This window comes from Drosophila miranda, chromosome 3, assembly GCF_003369915.1.
Source record: "Drosophila miranda strain MSH22 chromosome 3, D.miranda_PacBio2.1, whole genome shotgun sequence".
NCBI lineage: Eukaryota > Metazoa > Arthropoda > Insecta > Diptera > Drosophilidae > Drosophila > Drosophila miranda.
In genome coordinates this window covers 20,136,915-20,147,915 of record NC_046676.1, presented here as the reverse complement: position 1 = coordinate 20,147,915, position 11,001 = coordinate 20,136,915, and the positions used below count along the sequence as shown (strand labels likewise).

At 41.1% G+C, this 11,001-nt stretch overlaps 1 protein-coding gene across 1 annotated transcript; it reads left to right on the top strand.

Annotated features, from left to right (window-relative positions):
- Positions 1-1,610: 1,610 nt before the first annotated feature.
- LOC108160881 (FMRFamide-related peptides) lies at positions 1,611-6,047 on the top strand. The gene is made up of 2 exons (XM_017295150.2): positions 1,611-1,816; positions 4,639-6,047. Exon 2 carries the CDS (start codon positions 4,644-4,646, stop codon positions 5,703-5,705), a length of 1,062 nt encoding a protein of 353 aa, XP_017150639.1. The 5' UTR covers positions 1,611-1,816; positions 4,639-4,643; the 3' UTR covers positions 5,706-6,047.
- The last annotated feature ends 4,954 nt before the right edge of the window (positions 6,048-11,001 follow it).

The following is an 11,001-nucleotide window of genomic DNA, read 5'->3' as shown; positions in this document are numbered from 1 at the left end:
CAATGGCATTGACATCGAAATGTCGTCGTGGTGTGGTTTTGGCTCTATTTTTAGCCAGGGCTATGGCTAATCAAATAGTAACGAAAGGCTCTCCGAAGCATTAGATACCGTTTAAGATCGACTATTACAATGGCAGCATAAAGATAAACTTTTAGTGGCACTACAGCGAGCAGTTTATGTGTTAACTGCATTACAAAGCAGTTAGTCACGCTAGTCATAGCCAGATTGTTGAAATGGCTATTGATAGTTGAAAAAGCTATTAACCTCTGTACGAATGTTAAAAAAGCTAAACGGAGAGAGTGTCTCCAAAGAAGCATTGCAATCCTTAACTGTTGCTATGCTTATGATTGCAAAGGAACCCATCGAATCATCATTTTGGCCAGTAACTGGGGGACTGGCACACGTCGAAGATCGTGGCTTGGTCAATAAACCGCTTTGAACTTGAGTTGGTCATTTCGATTGTCATTTCTGTTTCTTTTCCCAGTGACTTTGGTTTCGTTTTCCGCAGCGATTTATGCAAATGAAGCCATCAGCATGTTTAAGTATCCAAACTGGTTTCTATTGATTTTGGCCGATCGTAAAGTGAGCATCCAACACATTAAGCCAGACGACAAGCAGATGCATGACAATGGACCTGACACATTTCTGCCTCATCATGCCCAGTGGACAAAGTCATTGATAAAACGGCCATAGTACGTACGTACAAGAAACAACACGCACAGATAAAGAGACAGAATTGGGCTAACTGGCAGACTTGTCTTCAAAACTTTGGCCTTTCAAAGTGTGGCCCTAATTATAGACTTCCGCCTTTGAACAGTTTCGCAGCCCCACCCAAGAGGAGGGGCCTGAGACAAAGACAGGGACAGGGACAGAGGGACAGAGACAGAGACAGAGACAGGACTGAAAAATGCTTGCCACAGGCGCCACAACGTATCCCGTTACATGGCCATAAAGCTCTATAAACGATGCGACCGAGGGCAAATTATAGCGCATACGAACACGTAGACGATCCACTCGCCGATGGCTAATTGGACGTGCCAGGCGAGGCTACTCCTTCCCCTGCTGATGCCACTGCTGCTGCCCCGGCTGCTGCTCCGGCTGCTGCTGTTCCTTCTGGAACTTAAAAGTGGGCGTAACATAACAATTGTGGGCGATTTGCATACAATTTGGAGCTCCAGTAACCAGCAAACTGGCGTCAAAATGTTGCTACGTCATTGCTGGTACTGTTTTTGTTGGTTGAATGTTGATGTTGAATGAAGTGCACACAATGAATCTGGCCTGGCCTTTGTCTGGCTGACAGCACTCCGGGTACGAGAATGCATGACAGTCATGACAAACATATCTGGGCGAGGGCAGACCGCAGTCCATGGACCAGAGGCGGACATTGTCAAGGTCTCCTTCTGGGCTGTTGATGCAGGTAATCTGCATTTAGCCATTGAAAAAACTGTATTCATCCCACGGCAAACAGATATCCAAGAGGCCATGCAATTCCCGTTCTAACAGCCACCAAAAGTTGGGGGGGTGGGATCTCTGTTCGTGAAACATGTTGCTGCAACACTTGTTGCTTGGGCCCACACGCACCTCCTGACGAAGGCAGCAACAGCAGCAGCAGCAAGAGAAGTTTCGCACCACTCGCCCACGGTCCCTCGCAAAGGACCCCATATAAAGCAGGATGTTTCGCCAAACATTTGCACAGAACAGTTTTACATTCGCCCGGACAACAAGTGTGTGTGTGTGTATGTGTGGCATCCAGAGATACGCACGAGCGGCATAATCAAGTCCTCCAGAGCCAGCCTTTTGTGGCCCCAGAAGACAGGTGGGTAGCTACTGTGAAATTCGGCATTAAGAGCAACTAACAAAAGCATTTCGGCGGCTGCATCCCCTGACTGGTATGATTGGCTAGTTGCACAAAATCTATTGAAATTGAGCCTTGCACCAGAGCCAAGAATCATATCAGTGCGTCATTAATTAGTCAATTAACCGACGTCATTTCGGAAGAACACTACACCAGCCACGACACTAACCTTTTCGACTCTTTTTTGCCAGAAATATTTTGAAGATTAAATCAATATATTATTGTGTAATTGCATTGAGATATACAGTCTCATCATTTTGCACTATTTCTGGAATATATATTTTGAGTGGCTCTCATTTTGTCTAGTTAGTGGGAATATAGAATCTACGTTATTTAAAATATTTTGTAGTTTTAAAAATTCATTTTGAGATTACACATTTATGCTGGTGCCTACGTAAACTTTCACTCCTGTTACCAACAACTTATTAACAATTATTTAATCAATTAACAAGGTTTTTTCGTGAAAATTGTGTAGTTTTTAAATGTATCATGCAACTCATGCATTGAAGCCTTAGCTTAACTTTTTCTCATATACATATTTTATTCGTTAAAAATAGATTTTTTTCCCTCAAAACCCGAGTTGTTGAATTCTAAATATACATTAAATATACACTTCAAACTAATTTAATGTAACTGCCCACTAAAGCCGAAAAGCTGCAGATTATACATTATTCCATTTCGGGAACTTTGTGGGGATTGTGTTGGTAGGTAGACGCGTGCATCACCCACCTTATAATGAGAGGTATAGGTCCTCTGCATCCGAACACCCGCACACATCCGACCAACGTTACCCGATACACGAGAGAAACAAATAGTCAGCGTCCTCAACAGTCGTTTTGGTTAATGAAAGCAAATTGAAATATTTATGACTGCACTTTGGTGGCGGGGAAAGGAGAGGCGACAAGACAGTAGAGGCAGCCAGCCGCAGAGCGTCACTAGATTTTCATTTGCATTCACACTTTTCCATGGAAAATACATGTGACATTTAAGAGTCTCAGTGCAAAGCGTGCAGCGTTTTTGATTTACGAGTATCTGTGGCACTGGCTCATCTCATCTCATCGCATTTCACATCTACCCTGACAACCGGAATGGCCCACGACAATCATTTGTCTTGGCACTTGTCCCCAGTAGCAGGACCCACCTGACAAATGATTTTTAAATGCTACCAAGAACAGGACGACTGGGCGGAGCAGTCGGAGGAGCCACTTCAAAGGTATCTCATGCCGCATATCTCTCATATACCATGTAAATCAGGTTACATCTGTCTCAAACTACAAAGTCCCATCCGACATATCGATGGCTAAGCAAATTAACGAGTGCGTTATTGATACGCCAGCACCCAGCACCCAGCTTCACTGTTTCACTGTTCCGCGGAAGGAATGAGGAGATTACACAGAACAGAAGGCACGCACAAGGCACACACTCGTATACTATACTCGTATACTCATAGCAGCTTACATTTATGAATTTTAAATGCACATTTCGGCATCGCAAATCAATCAGACGTTTGGCAATTGCCGTCTACCCACTTCACAATCGTTGATTCCTGGCTTTTGGAGTGGTCGTCTGTCGCTCCGTCCAGAAGTGCCTCATGTCATTGCTTGCATCATATTTGCCCGCTGTTCATAAATGAAATGATGTCTGGTTTTTGGTGGTTTATTGCAGCTGGACCCTTGAGTACCCCATGTGGCAATCTCTAGCCACAAACAGAAACCGCTGCACTTGCAGTGGCTATTGTAGAGGTGTGAACAGCGATTAATTGGTCAAATTTTTATTCAAATTTTTCGCTGCTTCCGCAGGCAGAATGACTGAATACCAGTCCTGATTGTTCGGGAGACTCAAAATGAAGCAAGTACAAAGTACAGAGACAGACAAAATGTGTGTTAATGCTAATGCTCAGGTTGCGAAGTCCGCTCATCAGCCAAGTTGGAGGTCAAGTTTTTTTTGTCTGTCCCGAGTTGTCTGAGCAGGTTTTCTACATTATTTCTTTTTGGAGCAATCAAAATCACACAGTCACAGAGAAGTCTTTGGGCTGAGTGTTAATTTTGCCCCCTCTGGCAAAAGTTTAACGCTGGCGTGGCTAAGAGCGACTGCGAGAATATGGCAGTCTTTTCATCTCCGTCTGAAAGGGGTCTTTGTCTTTGCCATGCAGATGCATCAACACAACACCTTCTCGTTCAGTTAAATGCCACTCAACGGATCAGTTTGCCATAAGCAGGAGGGCAGGCCGAGGCAGAGCACCATCGTAATAACACCAGAACTGAGCACCGTCACCATATCCAAAAGCCATAATCATTTGCATCTCTAATGGCCCTACTGTGGCATCCTCCGGACATCATACATCAACACCCCCATACAGATACACATCCACAGCCGCTCGCACTCCCTTTGGTTAGCGACTTGTGCCTTGGCCAACAAGTGTTAATGCCTGTAAACTCTCATCCACCTGTTGTTTGGGCTAGATGCCAATGTGGAGGGAGGGCCTGGGGCTCCTGTTGCTGAGGCTTTAATGCGGTTGGTTAACTTTTAACAGCCATATCTGCGGCCATAAATATTATGATGCTTAATTAGCGGGACACTTTTTCTACAGTTGAGTAAGGAATGGGGGAAGGGAAGAGTTTGGAAGATGTAGGCATCTTCTGGCTACGCTACAGTTGCCCCCTAAGTAAAATGGACGTTCGGCCACCAGCGTTAATGTGATTAAAAGTTGCAATAGATAATCTGCGGTGGCATCTTGGGCCAACTGGTAATTAATTCCCACTCTCTCTTGGTTCATCTTTCAGACAAGATGGGCATTGCCTTGATGTTCCTGCTGGCGCTCTACCAGATGCAGTCGGCCATCCACAGCGAGATCATTGAGTCGCCCAATTTCGGTTCGAATGCCTTGCTGGAGTCAGACACGAATGCGGATCAGGGCTCCAGTTTTCAGACGGGCCGTAGGGAAATCCTTCAAGATGCCGAAGAGAAGCCGGATCAAACAGAACTGGAGTTTCGGTACCCCATCTCGGCCATAGGCATCGACTATGCCAGGAATTCGGTGATTCTGCGTTTCCAGAAGCACGGCCGAAGGCAGCGCCTCAAGTACGATCCGGAGCTGGAGGCCAAGCGTAGGTCCTTGCAGGATAACTTCATGCACTTTGGCAAGCGGCACGCGGAGCAGATGCCTCCAGAAGAAAGCTATGGCGCTGATGGGGAAGAGGGTATGGTGAAGCGGTCTGACATGGATCGCTATAGTCGCGATCCCAAGCAGGATTTTATGCGATTCGGCAGGGATCCGAAGCAGGACTTTATGCGCTTCGGCCGGGATCCGAAACAGGACTTTATGCGTTTCGGCCGGGATCCCTCTGACTTTATGCGGTTTGGAAGGGCTCCATCCGATTTTATGCGGTTTGGCCGGACCCCCTCGGACTTTATGCGATTCGGCCGGACTCCATCGGACTTCATGCGCTTTGGACGCTCGGACAACTTCATGAGACTCGGACGCAGTCCTCACGAGGAGCTGCGAAGTCCCAAGCAGGACTTCATGCGGTTCGGCCGGCCAGACAACTTTATGCGATTCGGACGCTATGCTCCCCCAGAGTTTGAGCGCTATGGCAAGATGGACTCGAACTTCATGCGCTTTGGAAAGAGCTCCAATCCGGCTGCCCCACCCGCTTCAGGAGCTCCCGAGTCGAACCAGACAAAGTCGCAGCCAACCAGCAACCAGCCCGGCGAACGGAGTCCCGTGGACAAGGCCATGACTATTCTGTTCAGGAAACAGGAACAGCAGCGGCAGTCCAAGAGCGGCGAACAGACCGAACACACAACTGAGGATGGGAGCGTGGAACAAGAACAGTTCTACGGTCAGTAGAGAAACACCCCTACCATAGTTCTCCTCCATGTAAATATTATCTGACAAGACCACGCTCGGAATGTAATGATTATGATATGAAATGTATTGAAATACAGAACTCTTAAAATACGTATTGCCCTCTTCCCTCGTCAAACACTTGATAAACGCCTAGGGTGTGAATTTTTAATGGGGCTGGATTAAAAATTCACCACGCTTTGATCTGATCAAATTAAAAGTTGACACTCCACAAATACTACATACTACACTTAATCGAATATATATGTATAGTTTCATTTGAAATGCATTGAAATGTTGTGAACAAGTCCTTTCGAATTAAAATAAAGAATTGTCAAAACACTATCCATACTTTCAAAATTCAAATTAATCCAGAAGATCTGGCAGAGCTGTGCCACTTGTTTATAGAGATGTGAGTCACGTATAGAGGATGCTATGGAGGAAGCCCGGGTTTTTCAAATATACCAACGAACATAATAAACTTTCAAGATTTTAGCATAGTTCAGGGGAAAGATATCGTTTTAATTTTTTGTATATGTAAAGAGGAAGAATGTAGATATAAGGAGAATTCTCAAAAAGCATTGTTTTCCGCGGCTTAACTCAAGTTTTTGACCTAATTTAAATAAAGTGGGTGAATTTTCCATTCGTGTTGTTGTTGTCGCACAGCTGTCCACAGGTTTCAATATTCAGTACATCCGTGCATCATTTTTATACCCGATACTCAAAATGAGTATTGGGGTATATTAGATTTGTGGTAAAAGTGGATGTGTGTAACGTCCAGAAGGAATCGTTTCCGACCCCATAAAGTACAAATATATATTCTTGATCAGCGTCAATAGCCGAGTCGATTGAGCCCTGTCTGTCTGTCCGTCTGTCCGTCCCATTCAGCGCCTAGTGCTCAAAGACTATAAGAGCTAGAGCAACGATGTTTTGGATCCAGACTTCTGTGATATGTCACTGCTACAAAAATATTTCAAAACTTCGCCCCGCCCACTTCCGCCCCCACAAAGGACGAAAATCTGTGGCATCCACATTTTTAAAGATACGATAAAACCAAAAACGAAGAATCGTAGAAAATGACTATATGTTCTAGAGTGTAAAATCTCAACCAGATCGTATAATTATTATAGCCAGAATCAAGAAAACAATTTCATTCTTTCTCGCTCTGTCTCTCTCTAACACACAGGTTTCATGGTCGGTTTTGCCAATTGCAAAATATGAGTTCAAGGATCTCAGAACCTATAAGAGCCAGAGCAACCAAATTTGGTATCCACACTCCTGTGATATCGGACCTTGACCGTTTCGTGTCCAAATTTCGCCACACCCCCCTCCCGCCCCCGCAAAGGACGAAAATCTGGGGCATCCTCAAATCTCAGAGACTATTAAGGCTAGAGTAACCAAATTTGGTATCCGCACTTCTGTTAGATCTCACTATAAAACGTAAATCTCAGAATTTCGCCCCCACAAAGGACGAAAATCTGTTGCGTCCACAATATTGCACATTCGAGAAAACTAAAAACGCAGAATCATAGATAATGACTATATCTATCAGATGGCTGAATCTGGATCAGATCGGCTCATTTTTATAGCCAAAAGCAAGAAATCAATTTGCAGTGGCCACGCAGCGCCCGACGACAAGCTCAGACTGATTTTCTGTCTCTCTCTTTGTCGTGTCGTTTAATATAAGCGGCGTCTGCCGGAGGAGAGCCATACTGACTAAGTATCGGGTATAAATGTAGAGTTGCGGTCTCCGCAGCAACTCACAACGTTCTCCCTCGTTTTCCAATGGATTGCATTCAAATCCTTATCGCTCATTCACTTTTGAAACAATTTATATTTGGCGGTCAAGTTGGGTGGGACTTGCTCTCTTTTTTTTCTATTTTGTGATGGGATATCCTCTCTTCGTTGAGGGACTTTTTCTCGCCACAATGTCCCTGCCACTGTTTTCACTAAAACCTTTTTTTAGACAAGATCCCATAAAAGCAGGTATGTAGAACAAGCCAGTTAAGTAAAAACTTGATTTATAAATCGTATAAAATTATGTGGGCATGGCTAAATGTTCTATATAGCTGGTAAAATTCCACGGAATATCAAAATCGAGGAATATGTATTATGGAACTTGAATTCGTCAGTAAATTTACGGCATATTTTTGAAAATGAGGCGGTATGTTTCGGTGCTGTTCTGAGGGTCATACTGTAGAAATACTGGTTTTCGCCGCGCTCCCATGGTATTTTTGTCAATCTCATCAATCTATTAATTTAATTTTCAATGCTATATAGATATCCAATAAAAGCAAGTATTTCGAATAGGCCAGTCATGTATAGAATTGATTCATCAATCGTACAAAATTGAGTGGGCATGGCTAAATGATCTATATAGATAGTATTATTCAACGGAATAAAGAATTGGTCGTTTTTTGAATCGAATTTGAGTTCGCCGCAGTTCGCTTTAGCAACAATGAGTCTCAGTCCATACACAAACATGTTGCTAATTCCATGCACACATACCCTGGGGAAATGGATGATATAGGATTGCGGTAATGTGTTTCATCCCATGCTCTAATTAATGCAGAAACTAGTCAGTATCTATTTCAAACGATATTTTGCAATTAGTGGTCTTCTTACAGAGACAAAGAATCGCTACAGGGATCAGGTTTTATATACAAATAACTAATCAAATGCATGAATAGACCAAAAAAATGCAATCTAAAACAAGGCCTTTATTAATTACATTTGAAAGCAGCTTGGAAAACAGTATCTTTATATAATATTCACGAAATAGGGTATACAAACAACCATACCCTGGTTGACAACAAATGAGTCTGCAAATACCAGAAACACTGACGTCACAACCTGCGACTATTGAACATTTTTGTTGAAATCGTGTTTTTGTCAAAACAAAAAACATGCAAGTACTTAAAAATAGTTAATCTTGATCAAAATTGTTTCAGCAATCATATAAAATTATCTGGGCAAAAATAAGAGATCTATATAGCTGGAAATATTCGAAGGAAGAAAGATTAACCAAGAATTAGTCGTCATAACCGGTTCTGAACAATGAGTCCCATTCCATGCACACATACCCTGGGGGAAATGGATGTTATAGAATTGTGAACATAGTGACAAACGTAGTCATCCCAGGCAAAAACAATTTATTTTCAATATATTTTAATATTAATCAAAATTATTTAATATTATTTTCAATATTTCAACGATATTTTAAAGCTAATTGTCTTCTTGTAGGGACCAAGAATAGGTATCGGGATCGAGATATATATACAAAACACTCATCATATACATGAATATGTCTAAAAAATGTCAATTTGAGAAAAGGTCTGTATAAGTTACGTTTTATCTTCATATCAATATTTATACTTTCATATACAATTAACAAAATAGGGTATACAAAAGCGTATACTACGGCTTACACGCAATATAGCGACTCTTTTTTTGTTGAACTTTTTCGTTAAAGCCTTTTTTTACAATAAATACAATAAAAGCAAAGATTAAAAACTATCCAATCTTGTAGAAAATGTATTCATCAATGGGATAAAATTATGTGGGCATAGATAAAGGCCCGGTTGACAACATTTAAATCCTTGTCGCTCACATTCAAAAAAGTTAGATTTGGCGCGCACCCCTCGGTATATTTTGAAAATGAGACCGTATATTTCGGTGCTGTTCTGAGGGTCATACTGTAAAAACTGGTTTTCGCCGCGCTCCCATGGTATTTTTGTCAATTTCATCAATCTATTAATTTAATTTTCAATGTTATATAGAAATCCAATAGAAGGAAGTATTTCGAATAGGCCAATCATGTATAGAATTGATTCATCAATCGTACAAAACTGAGTGGGCATGACTAAATGTTCTATATAGATAGTATTATTCAACGGAACAAAGAATATGAGGAATTGGTCGTTTTTTTGAATCGAATTTGAATTCGCCGCAGTTCGCCCCAGTTCGCTTTAGCAACAATGAGTCTCATTCCATACACAAATAAAGTTGCGGCAACATTTACTTGAAAACCTTTTTTGGTCAAAATAAAATACATAAAGGTAATTAAAAGAAGCAATCTTGTAGAAAATGCATGTATCTATGGGATAAAGCTAAGTGGGCATCTATAGCTTGAAATATAGGCAATACCCGATTCGCCGCAGTTTCGCTTTTGCAACAATGAGTCTCATTCCATACACAAACATGTTGCTAATTCCATGCACACATACCCTGGGGGAAATGGATGTTATAGAATTGTGAATATGTTTGTCATCCCAGGCAAAAACAATTTATTTTCAATATAGTTTAATATTATTTAATATTATTTAATATTATTTTCAATTATTCAACGATATTTTAAAGCTTATTGTCTTCTTGCAGAGACCAAGAATAGGTATCAGGATCGAGATATATATACAAAACACTCATCATATACATGAATATGTCTTAAAAATGTCAATTTGAGAAAAGGTCAATATTAGTTACGTTTTATCTTCATATCAATATTTATACTTTCATATACAACTAACAAAATAGGGTATACAAAAGCGTATACTACGGCTTACATGCAATATAGCGACTCTTTTTTTGTTGAACTTTTTCGTTTAAGCCTTTTTTTACAATAAATACAATAAAAGCAAAGATTAAAAACTATCCAATCTTGTAGAAAATTTATTCATCAATGGGATAAAACTATGTGGGCATTGCTGAGAGATTTAGTTTGCCAGCATTATTCAATGGAATTTCAAAATTGAGCAATATGAACGAATTTCCTTTTTCGTTTGTTTTGATTGACCTATTTCGCTACTTGTTTTTTGTTTGACTTATTTCGCTAAAACCTCTTTTTACGCAAAATGCAATAAAAGCAAGTATTAAGAATACACCAGTTAAGTAGAGAAATGATTTACCAATCGTATAAAACTATGTGGGCATGGCTAAATATTCTATATAGCTAATAATATTCGACGGAATCTCTAAATTGAGCAATATGGTGTCCAATCCTTGACGGAGAACTATTAACCTATTAAAAGCCAAGGGGGTATCTCAATTTTCCACCGAAAATAATGAAAATTTAATTATGTTAGCGCAGTTCAGGTGAAAAATATAGTTGTTTTTTTTTAAGTTCAGATGAAAGATTGCATGAATCTACAAGAAGAATTTACAATCGTTAATATTTTCCGCCATTTACCTCAAGTAGTTGAACTATTTAAATAGGGGGGCTTTAGTGGGCTAAGGCCAGTTTTTCATCATACGAGACGCTATTGTTGGTGAGGAGCCAACATTGATTCAAAAATAATCAAAG